Source organism: Mustelus asterias, chromosome 30, assembly GCF_964213995.1.
Source record: "Mustelus asterias chromosome 30, sMusAst1.hap1.1, whole genome shotgun sequence".
NCBI classification, from domain to species: Eukaryota; Metazoa; Chordata; class Chondrichthyes; order Carcharhiniformes; family Triakidae; genus Mustelus; species Mustelus asterias.
The window spans coordinates 13,960,553-13,982,873 of NC_135830.1; the positions used below are offsets into that span (position 1 = coordinate 13,960,553).

The 22,321-nt window shown below is 45.6% G+C and overlaps 4 protein-coding genes across 6 annotated transcripts in view; 2 read left to right on the forward strand and 2 right to left on the reverse strand.

Moving 5' to 3' along the window:
* Positions 1–5,963, reverse strand: part of LOC144480905 (uncharacterized) — a 34,154-nt gene extending 28,191 nt beyond the window's left edge. Inside the window, exons 1-2 of the mRNA XM_078200532.1 lie at positions 5,907–5,963; positions 974–1,105 (exon numbers count right to left, since the gene is read on the reverse strand). Of these exons, the coding sequence (XP_078056658.1) occupies positions 974–1,105; positions 5,907–5,963 (189 nt within the window). The remainder of the gene's footprint in view (positions 1–973; positions 1,106–5,906) is intronic.
* Positions 1–22,321, forward strand: part of LOC144480817 (uncharacterized) — a 1,107,688-nt gene that overhangs the window by 111,876 nt on the left and 973,491 nt on the right. The window lies entirely within an intron of this gene.
* On the reverse strand, positions 14,282–16,300 carry LOC144480769 (uncharacterized). The gene is made up of 2 exons (XM_078200345.1): positions 16,281–16,300; positions 14,282–15,712 (listed from the first exon to the last, which is right to left on the reverse strand). Exon 2 carries the CDS (start codon positions 15,649–15,651, stop codon positions 14,305–14,307), a length of 1,347 nt encoding a protein of 448 aa, XP_078056471.1. The 5' UTR covers positions 15,652–15,712; positions 16,281–16,300; the 3' UTR covers positions 14,282–14,304.
* LOC144480770 (uncharacterized) lies at positions 16,511–20,897 on the forward strand. Its single transcript, XM_078200346.1, has 2 exons — positions 16,511–16,618; positions 18,050–20,897. Exon 2 carries the CDS (start codon positions 18,239–18,241, stop codon positions 19,577–19,579), a length of 1,341 nt encoding a protein of 446 aa, XP_078056472.1. The 5' UTR covers positions 16,511–16,618; positions 18,050–18,238; the 3' UTR covers positions 19,580–20,897.

Here is a 22,321-nt window from a genome sequence, read left to right on the forward strand (position 1 = left end):
GGTGTAAGTACACCCACAGTGCTGTTAGGGAGCGATTTCCAGCTACACATTCCAGACTTTCACGAGACTGTAGGTGGATTCCAGATTGATATATTCCATTCAACCACACCCAAGGTGAGTTATTGCAATTTCTTTATTGTCCAGGATAATATATTCACAATATCTTTAAAACAGAAATTAAACATTCCCATTTGATTTCAGGTATTAACATATTCTGTTAGTTTGTTCTTTATTGTCAATGTCAGGCTGGGGTTGTTCCCCTTGGAGCAAAGGAGGTTGAGGGGAGATTTGATCGAGGTGGACAAGATTCTGACAGGTTTAGATAAGGTGGACAAAGAAAAGCTGTTCCCATTAGCTGATGGGACAAGGACGAGGAGGACACAGATTTAAGGTTCTGGATCAGAGATGCAGGGGGGATGTGAGGAAGAATATTTTGATGCAGCGAATGGTAATGACCTGGAACTCGCTGCCTACGAGGGAGGAGGAAGTGGAGACAATAAACAATTACAAAGGAAATTGGATGGACATTTGTGGGGTTTCAAACAGAAATGCTGACTAATTATCTCTTAACCTCCAAATAACCTGTCACTCTGTGATCCTTGTGAAATCTGAATCCAGGTATTCACAAAAGGCTCAAAGAGCATCGGCCCCCTGGACGAAAAGTCATGAGACCGGCCAGTCCAGCAGAAAGAAACCCTCTGACCCTCCCCATTGATCAACTGTGAGAATGAACAAAATGCAGTCCTGGATGTAATTGAGAGCAGAAACAATCACAGCAGAATCCAACCCCTGGAATCACTCGTGAACTTGTTGATGTTTCAGCAGCTGAGATGAAACTATGAATCGCTTCCCACACTGAGAGCAAGTGAACGGCCTCTCCCCAGTGTGAACTCGCTGGTGTCTCTGCAAGTCTGAAGACTGAATGAATCCCTTCCCACACAGAGCAGGTGAACGGCCTCTCCCCAGTATGAACTCGCTGGTGTCTCCGCCATTCAGAATACAAAGCGAATTCCTTTCCACACTGAATGCAGATATACGGCCTCTCCCCAGTGTGAACTCGCTGGTGTGAATGCAGGTGGGATGATTGACTGTAATTCTTCCCACACTGAGAGCAGGTGAACGGCCTCTCCCCAGTGTGAACTCGCTGGTGTGTCTGCAGGCTGGATAACCGAGTGAATCCCTTCCCGCACTGAGAGCAGGTGAATGGTTTCTCCCCAGTGTGAACTCGCTGGTGTTGCTGCAGGTGGCCTGACTCAGTGAATCCCTTCCCACACTGAGAGCAGATGAATGGTCTCTCCCCAGTGTGGCTGCGCCGATGAGCTTCCAGCTCTGATGGGGCTCTGTATCTCTTCCCACAGTCTGCACATTTCCATGGTTTCTCCATGGCTCAGATGGACAATCAGTTAAAGCTCCATCCACACACAGAACACGGGTAGAGTCTCTTCCCTTTGGGAATGGTGTGATATTTATTCAGGCTGTGTAACTGGTTAAACCTCTTTATTCAGTGCACTGGAATACTCTCACTTGAGTGTGGCAGTGTGTTGGTGCTTTTCCAGACTTACTGGTGTTTGAAATCTTTTCAAATCGGCAGACTGGATAACCATTCCTCCTTCTAGACTCAAGGCCGATGATATTCAGGTCCAAAGGAATTTGACTCTGTCAGATCTGGACATGACGTTTGAGATTATGGCCTGTGATTCCTCTTTCAATATCCTGTAATATCCTCCTCCTAGATTCAAAGGCCGATGTTAAGGTCCCGATGAATTGGGAGACTCTGTCAAATGTTGACTTTTGTCTGTAAATCCTCACCTTCTGATATCCTGTAAAAGGAGTTTACAAAAGAAATCAGAGTCAGTACAGGATAGAAATTCAGAACAGACAATTCTAGTTTCTATTGAATATTCTTTCCTTTCTCATTCCCCAAAAGCTGTAAATCTCCATCCCACACACTCTCCCTCAATTCTCACTCTGCTGTATCTAATATTCACCCTCCCAATTCTCCTGAAGGGACCAATTCTTGCTGACCAACAGATCCATGCTCACCGATTTTATGTGTTAACTGGACTAAAAAACCCATGTAATACACAGTATTGTGTTACTGGATATATGGGGGATGAGTGGAAGAACTTGATTTCAGCAGCATGTGGAAGTGGAGGTAGATGGCACCAGAAGGTAATAAACTGGCAAATTTACTTGCAATGGGGATATGGAGGGGTAACGGGACTGACTGAATGTAACCAGGACTTGAAAATTATGAGAGGCCGAGAAAGGGTAAAAAGGACTGACATGTTTCCCACAGTCGAGGAGCGATTAACAGGGAACATAGGCATAACACTGAAAATGTCAGAGGTCAAGAGTCTGATGAAGGGTCAACCAGACTTTAAATGTTGGCTCCATTCTCTTGCCACTGATGCTGTCAGACCTGCTGAGATTTTTCAGCATTTTCTGTGTGTTTTTTTCAGATTGCAGCATCCGCACTATTTTGCTTTTTTGCATAGATTTAAAGTGACTGGTAGATGGTTTACAGGGGGCAAGAGGAAAAACCTTTTCTCCCAGAGGGAGGTCAGCATCTCAAATGCAGCCGAAGTTGAGATGAAGCTGAAACGAGATTCGGCATGGACTTGTATTACTGAATGAACTCCTTCTGTGCTGTAATGACCAAGACTGGAAATGTATAACATATCTACAGTATTATATTACAAAACCAGACATAATAATAAATGTATTTCATTACAGAACCATAAATAATACATCTAATCTGTCCCATAAACAACACTAGACATATCTCTGTCCTATATTAATTTATTGTCCCCTTAAATGTCAGTCATCTCCTGGGGAAACCAGCGCTTTAATTCGGAAAGAGATCATGCTTTGAGCCAGACAAATAAATGTGTCAAGCTGCGGGAGCAAAGGATGTCAATGTCTTTGAAAGAGAGAGACCTGGGCCAACCTTTCCAGAGTCTGCAGCGTCCCTGGATTCACTTTCTTTCCCTTCAGTTGCTGCAACTCCCCAATTTCCCCCCAGAATGAGAAAAGAAATGGAAAGGGGGAGAAAAGAAAGTGTTTTACTCACAGATGCTGAAGACAGGAGGAAGTTTGAGTCTGTCTGTACTCAATCTTCATTCACAGAGACCTCTTTTTAGGTCAAACCAAGTAAACAAACTCAAATTAAATCAGGACAAAGTAAAAGGGGCAGCTCCCCTAAAAGGAGGGGGAACAGCCCGAACAGAAATCAAAATGCAAAGGAAACTTAAAAACATCAAATTAAAATGTGGTTATTAGGGTCAATAATGCACCCCAACCCCTGCGGTGTTCATTCACAGAGAGAGCAGCAGCTTTCCGGGTGAACAAGCTCATTGTCCTGTTTCCGCGTTCAGACAATGGGGAAGGTCTGGTTGGCGGCAGGAGAAACTTACTTCCGGTCCTCCAAGTCTTCCCATTGGTCAATACCTCAGCATTGACGTCGGGGGGGAGTGGGCCGATCTCCGCACATGCGCAATTGCCCCTCTCCCTTGGACATGCGCAGTCCCTGGTAGTGGGGGGGAGAGCACCGAGCGGCTTCTCGCTCTGGCCGGAGCCGCCAGCCGGTTGCCTGGAAACCTTGGCTCGAGGAGGTGCTGGGGGAGGGGAACATGGGTGGGGGCGGGGTTCCCGCGTCCGCTCGCCGAGCCTGCGCACTGGAACCCCAGGACGTCATCGCGGAGCAGGCTGATGTCTATTGGTTGATTCAGGCAGGGCTCCGTTGTGACGTCACCGTGCGGATGTTGTCCAATGAGCTTCAGACCGAAACTCCCTCCTCTGCACCATCTGGGAGGAAATCAATGTTTTCCCCCTTTCCATTTATTTTCTCATTCTGGGGGAAATTGGGAACTTGCAGCAACTGAAGGTAAAGGAAGTGAATCCAGTCTGTACATTCCACACATTGTTACTCCAGTCATATAGACATATATCTGTCTGGCCGCCTGCATGGAGATTTCCAGCTCTCTGTGTCCAGGGCAGGCGATTCCCTTCTTTTTGAGGTCTGCCCATTTTGATCTGTCCCACATTTAATTTAATTTGGTCCACTTGTTTTGCCAAAAAGATTAACAGAATAGTTAGTGATTTCTTTCAAGTTTAATTGTTTTGCCAAAAAGATTCAACAGAATGTTTATTTGTCCTCAGTTGATTTGATTTAGTTTAATTGTTTTACCGAAAAGATTGACAGGAAGCAGTGAGCATGGATCTGTCAATCAGCCTCAATCAGCACCTTCAGGAGAATTGGGAGGGTGAATATTAGATACAGCAGAGTGAGAATGGAGGGAGAGTGTGTGGGATGGAGATTTACAGCCTTTGTGGAATGAGAGGGGAAAGAATGTTCCTTAGAAACTAGAATTATCTGTTCTGAATTTCTATCTTGTACTGAGTGATTACTTTTGTAAACTCCTTTTACAGGATATCAGGTGACAGAAATCTCAAAGCAAACGTCCCGTCCTCACTCAATTCATCAGGATCTGATTATCATTGGCCTTTGAATCCAGAAGAAGAAATGCTTCTCTGTACCGTCTGCTTCAGAAAGTTTTAAACATCAATGGGAGTGGCAAATCACCGAGACACACACATACTCGAATGAGAGTGTTCCAGTGCACTGACTGTGGAAAGAGCTTTAACTAGTTACACAGCCTGAAAAAATATTACAGCATTCACAGCGGGAGAGACTCTACTCGTGTTCTGTGTGTGGATAAGGTCTCAACTTTGAATCAAAATAATTCTGTGATTTCTTTTACTCATTCGTGGGACATGGGCGTCGCTGGCTGGCCAGCATTTATTACCCATCCCTAGTTGCGGCACGGTAGCACAGTGGTTAGCACTGCTCCAGGGACCTGGGTTCGATTCCCGGCTTGGGTCACCGTCTGTGTGGAGTTTGCACATTCTCCTCGTGTCTGCGTGGGTTTCCTCCGGGTACTCCGGTTTCCTCCCACAGTCCAAAGATGTGCGGGTTAGGTTGATTGGCCATGCTAAAATTGCCCTTAGTGTCCTGAGATGCGTAGGTTAGAGGGATTAGTGGGTAAAATATGCATGGGTATGGGGATAGGGCCTGGGTGGGATTGTGGTCAGTGCAGACTCGATGGGCCGAATGGCCTCTTTCTGTGCTGTAGGGTTTCTATGTTTCTATGGTTTCTATGAGTCAGAAGGTTTTTGTTTTAGTTTAGTTCGGGCACCATGATCGGTACATCATAGAGTACATATGGAGAAGGAAAGGAGAGGGATTCAATGTAGAAGTATTGAACAATCTGGAATCAGTGCTTATAAGAACATAAGAACTAGGAGCAGGAGTAGGCCATCTGGCCCCTCGAGCCTGCTCTGCCATTCAATAAGATCACGGCTGATCTTTTCGTGGACTGAGCTCCACTTACCTGCTTGCTTACCATAACCCTTAATTCCTTTACTGTTCAAAAATTTATCTATCTTTGCCTTAAAAACATTCAATGAGGTATTTATTTTGTTTGAGACTCTCCCACTCGTGAAAATATCTCACCATCTACCTTGTCAAGCCCCCTCAGGATCTTATATGTTTCAATCACCCCTTTGTCTTCAAAACTTCAAGGAACACAGACCGTGACAATTTCCTCCCTCTTGATAGGACAACCCTCCCATCCAGGAATTAGCCTGGTGAATTTCCTTTTGGACTATGTTGAATATTACTGTATCCTTGTTTATGGAAGGGGATGAAAACTGTATGCACTATTCCAGGTGAGGCATCACCAACACACTGTACAGTTGCAACAAAACCTCCCTGTTTTTAAACTCCAACCCCTTTGCAATAAAAGCCAAAATGCCATTTTCCTTCTTACCTCATGTGGGACCTGCCTGCCAGCTTTTTGTGATTCATGCACAAGAACACCAAGATCCCGCTGTACTTCACTCACCGGCAGCCCCTTTCCATTTAGATCATCATCCTGTTGATTCCTCTGACTGAAATACATGACCTCACACTTTAAACTCCATTTGCCATGTTTTGGAGACAGAGGGGTGACTTTATTGCATCTTCCCCAACTCTTGACTCATCTTTCCCAGGCCCTATCCCTGTAGCCCCACATTTTCACCCCACTAATCCACCTAATCTACATCTATAGGGACACAAAGGGGCAATTTAGCATGGCCAATCAATCTAACCCACACATCTTTGGACTGTGGGAAGAATCTGGAGCACTCAGAAATCCACACAGACATGGAGAGAATGTGCATACTCCACACAGACTGTCACCCAAGGCCGGGATTGAACCTGGGTCCCTGGCACTGTGAAGCAGCAGTGCTAACCACTGTGCTGCCGTGGCGCCCTTTTTAAATAAACTACAAGTACAGATTTCTCTTGATCTACCCTCCTTCTCACATCCTCAAACAATTCAAGGAAATTTGTCAAACATGATTTACCTTTCATAGAACAATGTTGACGAGGTTTGATTATATTCAGCTTTCCTAAATGATTAGCTATTTGCTCTTTGGTTATTGACTCCAGCGTCTTGCCAATAATAGATGTTAAATTAACTGACCTATAGTTCCCTGCCTTCTGCCTTCTCCCTTTTTGACCAAGGTCATCACATTGGCTGATTGCCAATCTTCTGATACTCTCCCGGAATCTAGGGAGTTACGAAAAATTTCAACAAAATTCTCCACAATCTCTTCAGCAACCTCCATTAAAAGCCTAGCGTGCAGTTCATTGGATCCTGGTGACTTGTCCACCCTTAGCCACTGAAGGGAAAGGAAGTGAGCCCAGTCTGTATATTTCAGACATTTTTGGTCCAGTCAGAGGGTAGTTCCAGCTGATTGGAAAACGGCTACTGTTACGCCGCTGTTTAAAAAAGGAAGTAGACAAAAGGCGGGTAACTACAGGCCGGTTAGCTTAACGTCTGTAGTTGGGAAAATGCTGGAATCCATCATTAAAGAAGGAATAACAGGCCATCTGGATAAGAATGGTTCGATCAAGCAGACGCAGCATTGATTCATGAGAGGAAAGTCGTGTTTGACGAACTTACTGGATTTTTATGAAGATGTGACTAGTGCGGTTGACGGAGGGGAACCAGTAGATGTGGTGTTTTTGGATTTCCAAAAGGCATTCGATAAGGTGCCTCACAAAAGGTTGCTGCAGAAGATTGGGGCACACGGAGTTGGGGGTAGGGTGTTAGCGTGGATTGGGGATTGGCTATCTAACAGGAAGCAGAGAGTTGGAATAAATGGGTGCTTTTCTGGTTGGCAGATGGTGACTAGTGGCGTGCCGCAGGGATCGGTACTGGGGCCTCAACTGTTTACTATTTACAGAGATGATCTGGAGGAGGGGTCTGAGTGTAGGGTAACAAAGTTTGCTGATGACACGAAGATGAGTGGGAAAGTGAATTGCGTGGAGGAAGTGGAGGGTCTGCAGAGAGATTTGAATAGGCTGAGTGAGTGGGCGAGGATCTGGCAGATGGAGTATAACGTTAGCAAATGCGAGGTTATCCACTTTGGAAGAAATAATAGTAAATTGGTTTATTATTTAAATGGAAAAAAATTACAACATGCTACTGTGCAGAGGGACCTGGGGGTCCTTGTGCATGAGTCGCAAAAACTCAGTCTGCAAGTACAACAGGTGATCAAGAAGGCAAATGGGATGTTGGTATTTATAACCAGGGGGATAGAATATAAAAGCAGAGAAGTCTTGCTGCATCTGTACAAGGCATTGGTGAGGCCGCAGCTGGAATACTGTGTGCAGTTTTGGTCCCCTTACTTGCGAAAGGATATATTGGCCTTGGAGGGAGTGCAGAGAAGGTTCACCAGGTTGATACCGGAGTTGAGGGGTGTAAATTATGAGGAGAGATTGAGCAGATTGGGTTTGTATTCGTTGGAGTTTAGAAGGTTGAGGGGTGATCGTACAGAGGCATATAAAATAATGAAGGGGCTGGATAGGGTAGAAGTGGAGAGATTCTTTCCACTTAGAAAGGAAGCTGGAACTAGAGGGCACAGCCTCAAAATAAAGGGGGGTCAGTTTAGGACAGAGTTGAGGAGGAACTTCTTCTCTCAGAGGTGGTGAATCTCTGGAATTCTCTGCCCACTGAAGTGGTGGAGGCTATCTCGTTGAATATGTTTAAATCACGGAGAGATGGATTCCTGATCGGTAAGGGAATTAGGGGTTATAGGGACCAGGCGGGTAAGTGGAACTGATCCACTTCAGATCAGCCATGATCGTATTGAATGGCGGGGCAGGCTCGAGGGGCTAGATGGCCTACTCCTGCTCCTATTTCTTATGTTCTTATAAGCTGCAGGAAAGGATGTCCCGAGGCATGGTACATTGGGGAGACAATGCAGATGTTACGACAACGGGTGAATGAACACCGCTCGACAATCACCAGGCAGGAGTGTTCTCTTCCTGTCGGGAAACACTTCAGCAGTCACGGGCACTCAGCCTCTGATCTTCGGGAAAGCGTTCTCCAAGGCGGCCTTCACAATACACGATAACGCAGAATCGCTGCGCAAAAACTGATAGCCAAGTTCCGCACACATGAGGACGGCCTAAACCGGGATCTTGGGTTCATGTCACACTATCTGTAACCCCCACGACTTGCCTGGACTTGCAAAATCTCAGTAACTGTCCTGGCTGGAGACAATACACATCTCTTTAACCTGTGCTTAACCCTCTCTCCACTCACATTGTCTATACCTGTAAAGACTTGATTACCTGTAAAGACTCGCATTCCAACCATCATCTTGTAAATTGAGTCTGTCTCGATGTATGCCTTGTTTGTGAACAGAACTCTTCACTCACCTGAAGAAGAAGGAACACTCCGAAATCTTGTGCTACCAAATAAACCTGTAGGACTTTAACCTGGTGTTGTCAGACTTCTTACTGGGTTCAATCGCACAGTCACTGGTTCCTCTCTCTGTCCCTGATGCTGATTATTCACTCTTTTACAGAATGATACAGCACAAATAGAAACCATTAGGCTCATTATCTCTGTACTGGCTCTCTGGAAGATCTATCCAATTAATTCCACAGCCAGAACAATGTATATCTGCTGTAGTATTCTGAGGCCTTAATGGAAAAGGTTTTCCAGTCGGATAGTTCTCAGACACAATCAGTCCTGTGGAAAGATTGATTGCCTAATTCATTGAGAAGATATAAAGTGCCCATTAAGCACATAAAGTGCCTGGCAGAGTTTAATTGTATATTTCTGCAGACCCCAAATACGGCAGTGACATTATCCTAAAGGGCCAATGGTTGAATTATGGAATTACAAAGAAAAAGCGTTCACGTCCTGAATCTTCATAATTATTACTTGGCTGGGATGTTTCAGTATGAAAGAATCCTACGTCTCAGTCAGGCAAAAGGGGTCATGTCCGATGGACCTGTTAAAGACAAATAACTATTACATTGCACTGGGGTTTATGTGATCATGTGTTGGTTTTATGAACAAGGTTTGTATCAGAGTGGAGCTGTGTGTTTGATTCTCCACAACAATTGTAGTATCCTTACTAAATATCCACCATAATCGCAACAGTTAGCCCAGAACTCTGAGGTTATTGCGGTCACAGCCGTTCAAACTGTTACCGACATAATCATCAAATATTCTGAAAGCTACGTTGGTTGTAATTCCCTCAGAAAACCTACCCCTCTGGGGGAGGAAACACAACTTCTCCACAGCAGAAAGGAAACCACTGCTCACCACTCCAAACTCTGAATGATTGGGAATGTTACTGGATGTCCAGGACAAATTGCTATTTGCCAGGTGAAGGTGGATCAGCAGCAGGAGTTAGTGAAGAGTGACGGTAATAACCAAGCAGACTGACTCACCAGGAAAGCTGCTCGAGAGGAGATTCCATGGGATCCACCCAAAACACAACTGTTGGGACTGGTACGACAGACTCCAGTTAAATGTCATTTAAAAACTTGTCAGGACACTGACCTAAGATGACTGTGGGTAAAAAGGGTTGGCACCATAGAGAAAACTTTCCCTCATCATTCACAGCAAGTAAGGACTCACTCATCTGACACAATGAAGTTTTCTTTCACAAATATGGTTTAACTTTGACTTCAGTCACAACTCGATGGCTTAGAAAGGAATTAGTATATTTGATGGATCAAAGCAAGGCGTATTTCTTGTTTTTTGACTCCTCAATATTATACAACATGATCACAATATCAGTGGCTGAGGAGACATCAGAATGTCCATCAGCACCTGAAGCTGTGCCTCATGTGTTCAAACTAATCAGATTCTGCAAAATGCATTGTCCCAATTAACTTGTTCCACATTATTGATGTTCCCTGGGAAACACTGCAGCTTGATTATACAGGCCCACTCTCCACACTAAGAGGAGACTGGTAGATCCTGCTAATTACAGCTATGTTTACCTGGTGGATTGAAACTTTTCCTGTTTGTAAAAATGATGCAGACACAATAGCTAAAATCCTGGATGAGGCTTCCTGAAATGGATGGAGAATGACAATAGTTCTCATTTCACAGCAGAAATAGTGTAATCGCTCTCCAAAAGGAAAAATCCAGAAGAATAATTTTGAAAAAAAGTTGATTAATTTCATATTTATCCAGTTGAGTTAGGATGGTTATTACTGTCAGAAACAAAACCTGACTCTCAGAATGAACATTGTTCAGTCCAACTGGGTGGCATGGTAGCACTGTGGCTAGCACTGCTGCCTCACAGCGCCAGGGGCCCGGGTGTGATTCCCGGCTTGGGTCACTGTCTTGTGGAGTCAGCACGTTCTCTCCGTGTCTGCGTGGGTTTCCTCCGGATGTTCTGGTTTCCTCCCACATTCCGAAAGATGTGCTGGTTCGGTGCATTGTCCATGCTAAATTCTCCCAAATTCAGTGTACCTGAACAGGCAAATTTAGCAACCATACCTTCAATTCCTTCATCTGAGTCATTGATATAAATGGTAAAAAGGTTGAGGTCCCAGCATTGATCCCTGTGGCACACCACTCATCACATCCAGTCAACTAGAAAAAGACCCATTTATGCCAATCCTGTTTCCTATTAACTCGCCAATCTTCTTTCCGTGCCAATATGTTACCATTCCCCCCGCCCCACTAGGAGTTTTCATTTTCCACAATAACCTTATAAATGCATTCTGGAAATCTCAGTACATTCACCTTTCTGCACCTTTGGTTCCCCTTTATCCACAGCACATGTGACTCATTCAAAGAACTGAAAAAATAGGTTGAATATGATTTCCCTTTCTCAAAACCATGTTGACTCTCCTTCATAGCCTGGATTTTTCTCACTGCCATGCTGTAACATATTTAATAATAGCTTCTAACATTTTTCCTATGGCATGTTAAGTTAACTGTCCTGTAGTTTCCTGCTTTTGGTCTCTCTCCTTCTTTGAATAAAGGAGTTACATTTGCTACTTTCTAATCTAATGGAACTTTCACCAAAACCAGAGAATTTTGGAAAATTAAAAACAATGCATCAACTATCTCACCCCAGTCGTTTCTACCCCTCTTCAGCTAAAGAACAGCCATATGGCCTCAAAATTTCAACTCTGTTTCTCCCTCCACAGGTGCTGCCAGACCTGCTGAGTCTTTCCAGCATTTTCTGTTTTTATTTCAGATTTTCAGTATCCGCAATACTTTGCTTTTATCTGACGAGCTGCTTCTTTTCAGAGCCGAGAATGAAGTCCATCAGGGTCCGGGATTTGTCAGCCGACAGCTCCAACTATTTGCTCAGTACCACTTCATAAGTGACAGCAGTTTTCCTGAGTTCCTCTCTCCCTTCCACACCCCGATAAGATATTACTTCTATCCTCGATACTATCGGGTACAGTACTAAACTATAGTGAAGACTGATACAAAGTACCTGTTGAATTCATCTGTCACCTCCTCACTTTCCATTATTAATTCCCCGGAATCACTTTCTCTTGGACCAACATTCACTTGGATAACTCTTTTTTTATTCAAATATCCAGAGAAATGTTTACAGAACAAAGAGAATTACAGCACAGGAACAGGCCCTTCTGCCCTCCATGGCCCTGCACCGACCATGCTGCCTCACTGAACTAAAACCCCTACACTTCCAGGGACCATATCCCTCTATTTCCATCCGATTCATGTAAAACTCAAGATGCCCCTTAAAAGTCACTATCGTATCCGCTTCCACTCCCTCCCCCGGCAACGAGTTCCAGGCACCCACTACTCTCTGCGTAAAAAATCTGCCTCGTACATCTCCTTTAAACCTTGCCCCTCGCAGCTTAAACCTGTGCCCCCTGGTCATTGACTCTTCCACCCGGGAAAAAGCTTCTGACTATCCACTCTGTCCATGACCCTCATAATCTTGTAGACTTCTATCAGGTCGCCCCTCAACCTCCGTCGCTCCAGTGAGAACAAACCAAGGTTCTCCAACCTTTCCTCATAGATAATGCCCTCCATACCAGGCAACATCCTGGTAAATCTTTTCTGTACCCTCTCCAAAGCCTCCATATCCTTCTGGTAGTGTGGCGAACAGAATTGAACACTATATTCCAAGTGCAGCCTAACTAAGGTTCTATAAAGCTGCAACATAATTTGCCAATTTTTAAACTCAATACCCCGGCCGATGAAGGTAAACATGCTGTATGCCTTCTTGACTACCTTCTCCACCTGCATTGCCACTTTCAGTGACCTGTGTACCTGTACACCCAGATCCCTTTGCCTATCAATACTCTTAAAGGTTCTGCCATTTACTGTATATTTCCTATGTATATTAGACCTTCCAAAATGCATTACCTCACATTTGTCTGGATTAAACTCCATCTGCCATTTCTCCACCCAAGTCTCCAACTGATCTATATCCTGCTGTATCCTCTGATGGTCCTCATTGCTATCCGCAAATCCACCAACCTTTGTGTCGTTCGCAAACTTACCAATCAATCCAGTTACATTTTCCTCCAAATCATTTACATATATTAGAAACAGCAAAGGTCCCAGCACTGATCCCTGAGGAACGCCACTTGTCACAGCCCTCCATTCAGAAATGCACCCTTCCACTGCTACCCTCTGTCTTCTTTGACCACGCCAGTTTTGTACCCACCTTGCCAGCTCACCTCTGATCCCATGCGACTTCACCTTCTGCACCAGTCTGCCATGAGGGACCTTGTCAAAGGCCTGACTGAAGTCCATGTAGACAACATCCACTGCCCTACCCTCATCAATCATCTTCGTCACTTCCCCGAAATACTCGATCAAGTTCGTGAGACATGACCTCCCCTTCACAAAACCATGTTGCCTCTCACTAATACGTCCACTTATTTCCAAGTGGGAATAAATCCTGTCTCGAAGAATCCTCTCCAATAATTTCCCTATCACTGATGTAAGGCTCACCGGCCTGTAATTACCCGGATTATTCTTGCTACCCTTCTTAAACAAAGGAACAACATTGGCTTTTCTCCAATCCTCTGGGACCTCCCCGGTAGCCAATGAGGATACAAAGATTTCTAATTTACTATCCATCTTTATATTTCTAGCTGCCTTTCTCTCGTACTCCAATTCTTCTCCTTATTTAATCTTTTTATCATTCTTTGCTGTTTATATTCTGTCTAGTTTTCTGACCTGCCACCCATCTTTGTGCAATTGTTTACTTTTTTCTTTAAGTTTTATACTATCTTTAACTTTTTTAGTGAACCACGGATGGTGGATCCTCCCCTTGGAATTTTTCTTCTTCACTGGAATGTATCTGTTCTGGGTTTTCTGAAATAACCCTTTCAAATCTGCCACTGCACCTCTATTGACCTGTTCCTTAACCTCATTTGCCAGTTCACTTACATTGAACATAGTTCGGTCCTCGATGTGATTAACAGGAAAGTCCAATCACTGTGGTTAGTTGTAAACTCGCTGGTGACTCAGCAGTGTGGATGACCGAGTGAATCTCTTCCAAAACTCAGGGCAGTTAAATGGTTTCTCCCCAATGTGATCAGCTCAGAAGACTGAGTGAATCCCTTCCCACACTCAGAGTGGGTGAATGGCCTTCCCCCAGTGTGAGTGCGCCACTGAGTTTCCAGCTCTGACGGGTAACTGAGTCTCTCCTCACAGTCTCACATTTCCATGGTCTCTCGCTAATGTGACTGTGGTTGTAAACGGTGCTGTTTCCTTCCAGGTTCAAAAATCTCTGCTTTTCATGTTACGATAAATTGTGTGGCTCCATCCAATCCTGATCTGATGTTTTGTGTGAGTTTCCTGACCCCAAATCCTTCATTCTCAGACCAACAATATTAACACCTACAGCAGGGCTGGAGTCACTTTTCAATTCAGCAGAAACAGACCCAAATGAACATGGTTCAGTCTGAATATGATTCACAGCAAAATTCAATCACAATAGTTCCTTGTGAATTCGCTGGTGTTTCAGCAGATTTGATGACTGACTGAATCCCTTCCCACACACAGAGCAAGTGAACGGCTTCTCCCCAGTGTGAACTCGTTGGTGACCCTGCAACGTGTGTGAGTGAGCAAAGTCCTTCCCACATTGGGAACAAGTGAACATCCTCTCCCCAGTGTGAATCCGTTGGTGTATTGCTAGGTTGGATGATTGACTGAATCCCTTCCCACACTGGGAACAGATGAATGGTCTCTCCCCAGTGTGAACTCGCTGATGTGTCCACAGATTGCCTGAGTGTGCAAATCCCTTCCCACACTGGGAGCAGCTGAAAGGCTTCTCCCCAGTGTGAGTTCGCTGGTGTGCCAGCAGGTGAGATGAGTCAGTGAATCGCTTCCCACACTGGGAGCAAGTTAACGGCCTCTCCCCAGTGTGAACTCGCAGGTGTATCAGGAGGTTGGATGAGCGAGCAAATCCCTTCCCACACTGGGAGCAAGTGAATGGCTTTTCCCCAGTGTGAACTCGCTGGTGTAATGATAGGTTAGATGACTGACTGAATGCCTTCCCACAAACAGAACAGCTGAATGGTCTCTCCCCAGTGTGGGTCCTCTGGTGTATGTGTAAGCTGGATGACTGAGTGAATCCCTTCCCACACTGGGAGCAGATGAACGGCCTCTCCCCAGTGTGAATTCGCTGGTGTGTCAGCAGGTTGGCTGAGAGCGCGAATCTCTTCCCACATTGAGAACAGCTGAATGGCCTCTCCCCATTGTGAACGTGCTGGTGTTTTGTTAGCATGGATGATGCTTTGAAGCCCTTCCCACACACAGCGCAAGTGAATGGTCTGTCCTCACTGTGAATTCGCTGGTGTTTTGCTAGGTTTGATGATTGATTGAATCCCTTCCCACACACAGAGCAGGTGAATGGTTTCTCCCCCGTGTGAGTTCGCTTGTGCAATGCTAGGCTGAATGACCGATTGAATGCCTTCCCACACAGAGAGCAGGTGAATGGCCTCTCCTCAGTGTGAGTCCTCTGGTGTATATGTAAACTGGATGACTGAGTGAATCCTTTCCCACAGTGGGAGCAGGTGAATGGCCTCTCCCCTGTGTGACTACGTTGATGAATTTCCAGCAAGGATGGGGATTTGAATCCCTTCTCACAGTCCCCACATTTCCACAGTTTCTCTCTGTTGTGACTGCAATTATGTTCCGAAAGGTCAGATGATTGGCTGAAGTCTTGTCCACACACAGAACATGTGTACAGTTTCTCTCCACTGTGAATAGTGCTATTTTCTTCCATGTTCAAAATGCAATGATATTCAGGGTACAATAAATTGGCCGACTCCATAAGGTGCTGATACCAGGCTTGGTTTCAGTTTCCAAACTGCAAATCCTCCTCTTCTAATACCCTGTGAAATTGAATTAAAACAGAAAAAGGGAGTGAGAGAGAACCCACAAAAACACAAAGGCAGGTTGTGAAATTGAGCTGAATGAACCTGGTAATTTGTGGGGACAGCACTAGGAAAAAGTGACCATGAAAACTGCTGGATTGTCAAAACACCCAATTGATTTCCTAATGTCCTTCAGGGAAGGGAACCTGCCATCCAGTCTGGGCACTATGGGAAAAGACAGAGAGAAATAGGAGAGATCGGGAATGAAGGAGAGGGATTTTATACATCTACAACTCAATGAGAACATTGATAGAATCTCCCAAACCCTCAACTTCCACCACCTCGAAGGACCAAGATAGCAGGTAAATGTGAGCATCATCAACTCCAAGTTCCCCTCCAACTCATATCTTGACTTGTCTGACATCCAGTACTAAAAAACAGAAATTTCTTTCAAAAAATACTGGGAAAACTGAACCCATTGTGTTCAGTCCCCACTACATTTCCGGGGTTTGGGTTTGAACAACATGTTTACAAAGCCTCTCCACCCACCCGCCACATTTATCATTCCCCGCGCGCCGCTCTCTACCTCGTATTGATCTCGCTTCCAAATTAAAACCGTCCGCCTCTCCGTCGCCATTACCGGCACTGCGCATGCTTCAGGTCCCGCCCTTTATTCACTCCGATTGGTTGGAGGACCAGCCGCTCCCGCTCGGTCCTCCAGCCACGCCCCCTCTTCCTATTGGCCCGGAGCTGCCGTCAATCAGCCCCCGGGCATTGTGATGTGGAGCATGCGCAGTGTGTGTATGCAGCCAGTGAGTAAGTGCCGGGTGAGCGGGAAGGATGGCGTCGGAGGGAAAGGTTTAGAAATCAGTGGTGTCGGCCACAAAAACCAGAACAGAGGCGGTCGTGTTAAATATCAAGCGGGTGAGTAACGTCTGAGAGCGGAAGGGAGCTGGAGCCGGTGGGTGTGTGCCGATGTTTCAGATAATCCTCGATAGAGGCCGCAATCCCGGAATGAGAAGCAGCCGGTTCCACGGTTGGAAGACCCGGATACCGACCGCCATCTTTGTAGGAGGCAATGTGTAGAAAAGCGCATGCGTAGCGCCATCTTTATCAGTAGCAGTGCACCAGCGCGCGTGCGCAGTGCTCCCTTCAGCAGGCGGACTGAGTGATGGATTTTGGAAACTCTTTTACAAGGGGATGGTTTCCACACAGCAAACTCAAATCAAGAGAATTATTTGTCTCTTCTGAATGGAATTAGCAGTCAGAATGTTTGTTGATCTATCTAATACTGGGAACCATGAACACACAAACTTCTTATTGTTGTGTTCTCTACCTGAAGGCTGGTCTGACCAAAGTGTCAGGATCTCCGCCATGGGTCGGGCAAAGAGGCAGAACCCAAATTCACCCCAGCCAGAATGGGGATTGAACCCCGTGCTGTCGGCACCAATCTGATCCACACCGGCCAGCTAGACCCCACAAGGAACCAGGCTGCAATGGCAACAGAAACTTTTATATCCGCTACCCGTGGAGCCATGGATAGTGATGGGAGAGGCTCCAAATTATTTCCATCATATGACTGACCAGGAATCTCTCCCGCTCTTATTGTCTATCATTGGTGTATGTTCAAAGGGCAGCATGGTGGCACAGTGGTTAGCACTGCTGCCTCACAGCGCCAGGGATCCAGGTTCGATTCCCGGCCCGGGTCACTGTCTGTGTGGCGTTTGCACATTCTCCCTGTGTCTGCGTGGGTTTCCTCCGGGTGCTCTGGTTTCCTCCCACAGTCCAAAGATGTGAAAGTTAGGTGCATTGGCCATGCTAAATTGCCCTTTAGTATCAGGGGGACTAGCCTGGGTCAATGCCTGGGGATAGGGCAAGGGTGGGATTGTGGTTGGTGCAGACACGATGGGCCGAATGGCCTCTTTCCGCACTAGTGATTCTATGAATGATTTACAGTTTGGCCACATTATGAACACACCTTCCTCGGCCATGTACTCTGAGTGGGACTGGAAACCAGAGCTTCTGACTCAGAAGAAGGGTCACTCCCCACTGCACCACATCTTCACAGTGCACAATCCAGACTAATAAATCCAACAGGAAAACAGGAGACATTTCTTTTCACAAACAGTTGTTAAAATGTGGAACTGACTGGAAGTAGTTGAGACAGATAACTTAGATTTTTTCAAAAGGAAACGAGATGAGAATGAGAGAAAAGTAAAGCTGAAAGGCTGAGACGAGGTTAGCAGAATGGGAGGAGACTCGTGTGGAGTAGAAACTCCGTACAGACTAGATTGCCCGAATGGCCTGTTTGTGTATTATATAGTCTATGTAATTCTTCGTGAAATTATTTTGCAGGGTAATGGAAGAGGAGGATTTGCAGTCAGGAAAAACAAACCAAACTTTGTGTCACAATTGGAAAGTCAATTCGTCAGGATGTGAAGATTTGTACACCTGAAGGGATTTAATTGACTGTCTCAGCAGGAAGCTGGTGAGAGTCTGTAAACCTGCTCTTCCTGTGGGGAGGGATTGATACAGCTGGAAAACATGCTGACACGACAGCGAACTCGCAATAGTGAGAGTTCATTCACCTGCTCCGTGTGTGGGAAGAAATTCATGTGTTCGTCCAACCTGCTGGCTCACCAACTCGATCACATTATTCAGAAGCCTCTTCAAAGCTCTGACTCTGGGGACAGCGTTGAAACGCCTGAGGAACAGATCCAACACCAGCTCCTTCACACTGACGAGAGACCGTTCAGCTGCTCCCACTGCGGGAAGAGGTTCAGCCAGTCCTCCCGCCTTGCAGAGCACCAGCTCCTTCACACACACGAGAGACCGTTCAGCTGCTCTCACTGTGGGGAGTCGTTCAGCAACTCAGTGCATCTCACTGAGCACCAGCAAGTTCACACCAAGGACAGGCCATTCAGCTGCTCCCAGTGTGGGAAGAGATTCTCTCAGTCCTCCCACTACACTGAGCACCAGCTCATTCATTCTGATGAGAGAAGTTTTAAATGCTCAGAGTGTGAGAAGACCTTTAAAACGAACAATAGTCTCCTGAGACACCAGTGCACTCACAGTGGGGAGAGGCCGTTCCCGTGCTCTGTGTGTGGGAAGAGATTCAATTATTCATTCCACCTTCTGAGGCACAAACTTGTTCACACGGGGGAGAAACCATTCACCTGCTCCGAGTGTGGGAATGGATACACTCGCTCATCTCATCTTGTGATTCACCAACGAATTCACACCGGAGAAAGGCCGTTCACCTGCTCCGAGTGTGGGAGGGGATTCACTCGTTCAACGCACCTTGTGATGCACAAGCGGATTCACATTGGGGAGAGGCCATTCTCTTGCTCTGTGTGTGGGAAGAGATTCACTCAGTCATCCGCCCTGCGCACACACAAGCGAGTTCACACTGGGGAGAGACCGTTCACCTGCTTCGTGTGTGGGAAGAGTTTCCCTCGTTTGTCCCATGTTGTGATACACGAGCGGGTTCACACCGGGGAGAGGCCGTACATTTGTCATGTGTGCGGGAGGGCCTTTACTTGTTTACACCACGTGCAGAAACACCAGCTTGTTCACACCGGGGAGAAGGCCTTCATCTGCTCCGTGTGTGGGAAGCGTTTCCCTGAGTTCTCCAGCCTCCAGAGACACGAACGCATCCACACTGGGGAGAAGCCCTTCACCTGCTGTGTGTGTGGGAAGGGATTTGTTCAGTCGTTCGACCTGGTTAAACACCGGCGAGTTCACACTAGGAAGAAGCTGCTCACCTGCTCTGTGTGTGAGAAGAGATTTACTCGGACATCCCGCCTGCTGAGACACCAGAAACTTCACATCTTACCGACAAAGCTGGACTCTGCTGTTGCTGCTGAGAATCACACCCAGGACTGAACCTTTTCTCCTTTCTAACTCGAGATTATTTCAGTCTCATACCTTCAATTACTCTCATGGACAAGTCCCAGCTCCCCATACCTTCCAGAGTGTCTCTCCCAGCCTCGAGATCCAGGGAAGATTTCAGTAACATTCCTGGGATCAATGAACACAAAACACAGTTTGTGAATCACTTTCAGCGACTGGGCTCAGTGTGTGTCTCACAGGATCTCACTCACCTTCTGTATGTGAATGGAATGTCATGTCTGCAAACCAGGTTTAAACTGAATTTGATTTGATTTATTATAGTCACATGTATTAGTATTGTTTCTTGCACGCTATACAGACAAAGCATACCGTACATAGAGTACATAAGGGGAAAGGAATGATTTGATTTATTGTCACATGTATTGGGATACAGTGAAAAGTATTGTTTCTTGTGAACTATACAGACAAACATCCTGTTCATAAAGTACAAAGGGGAGAAGGAAAGAAGAAGATGTCCAATATAATATTACAGTCATAGCTAGGGTGTGGAGAAAGATCAGCTTAATATGTGATAGGACCATTCAGAAGTCTGATGGCAGCAGGGAAAAAGCTGTTCTTGACTCGGTTGGTACGTGATCTCAGACTTTTGTACGTGACCTCAGACTTTTGTATCTTTTTCCTGATGGAAGAAGGTGGAAGAGAGAATGTTCAGGGTGCGTGGGGTCCTTGATTATGCTGGCTGCTTTTCTGAGGCCATGGGAAGTGTAGACAGAGTCACTGGATGGGAGGCTGGTTTGCGTGATGGACTGGGCTACATTCCCAACTCTTTGTGGTTTCTTGTGGTCTTGGTCAGAGCAGGAGCCATACCAAGCTGTGATATAACCAGGAAGAATGCTTTCTATGGTGCATCTGTAAAAGTTGATGAGAGTCGTAGCCTTTTAGATCAGAGCTGAGGAGAAGGGAGTTCTGAATTGACTGCATTATCTCTGTTCTCCAGATCGAATTCCTGTTTTAAAAATGTAATGGTATTTTATTCAAGAAACACATTCACAGCCCAAAGACTTAACTGCTGTGTAACTTACGTCAAAGATTCATAAAATTAAAGATACAACAGTGGAAATATGTGACAATCCTGTAATAACAATAAACAAATTGATCAGGTAACAGGAAAGTGGTGGACATGATATTAAAAGAAGGAACATTGAATTAAAGTTACAGACCAATACACCATTCCTATGTTACAGGCTCTGAAATGCATATAAATTTTATCATTTCAGTACTTCGTTGAGCACTGGAACCATGTGAGGAATTACTCTGTCTGTATTATTGCAGCGCAGTTAATAAAGTCAGTAAAAGACAATCTGTTGTTGGGAATTTGATTATCTGGTGTTTGAAACCACAAGATTCAAATATTTAGAGTCAACAAGATGAACAAGGAAATACATCAGGGCCCAAAACTCCAGCTGGATATTCACAGGAGAAAGTCTGTTATTTAATACCTCAAGTGGACAGAAGAAAGATCTGAACTAAAAACCCTCCAATCATTTGTAAACATGTTTCAAATGCTGAGAGATTTCAACAGTGAGTTTCCATCACATTGAAGTCAATGGAAGGTGAGAGATGGTTAAAGGTTCCAGACAGAAATGTAACTTGATGTTTCCATTGCCTTACATTGGTAGATTCAGGAATTCACACTAACATTTTAAATCTCTACTTTTTTCAGACTGGAAACTTAAACCTGCCGTTTCACTCAGTCAGGAACAGATCCCAGTTTTACACCAATCTCTGATTTGACAGCATGTTTCCAGCAATCACTGTTGTTCTTCCTGACTCTAAACACAGTTGTAAAGGAGCTTTTGTTCCATGTCTAGGAGCTCTGAAACATGGAAGAGAGCGACTGAGACACATTTCTTACACACCTCGGGATTAACCCACATGTTCAATCCTAACTGCAGCATTAGCCAAATCCAACTCCTGCACTCATTTGTGAACTCACTGGTGTCTCAGTAGGTTGGATGATGCAGCGAGTCCCTTTCCCACACACAGAGCAGGCGAATGCGCCCTCCTCAGTGTGAACTTGCTCATACGCCAGCAGCTCAGATGAGTCAGCAAATTCCTTCCCTCACCTGGAGCATCTGAACAGCCTCTCCCCGAATGAACTTGCTGGTGTGCCGACAGACTGGATAACTGAGTAAATCCATCTCCACAAATGGAGAAGGTGAAAGTTCTCTCCTCAGTGTGACTGTGTTGATCATTTCCCAGTTGAAACGGGTAAATGAATCACATCCCTCAATCCCCATATGTCCATGCTTTCTCCATGGTGCTGGTGTCCTTGTGTCTCTTCAGGTTGGATGATCAGTCAAAGCTTCATCCACACACACAACACGTATACAGTCTCTCCTCGCTGTGAATGCTGTGATGTATTTTCAGGATGTGTAACCGGTTAAAGCTCTTTCCACACTCAGTGCACTGGAACACTCTCACTCGGGTGTGTCTGTGTCTCGGTGCTTTTCCAGTCACACTGATATTTGAAATAGGGCGGCACGGTAGCACAGTGGTTAGCACTGCTGCTTCACAGCTCCAGGGACCTGGGTTCGATTCCCGGCTTGCGTCACTGTCTGTGTGGAGTTTGCACATTCTCCTCGTGTCTGCGTGGGTTTCCTCCGGGTGCTCCAGTTTCCTCCCACAGTCCAAAGATGTGCAGGTTAGGTTGATTGGCCAGGTTAAAAATTGCTCCTTAGAGTCCTGAGATGTGTAGGTTAGAGGGATTAGCGG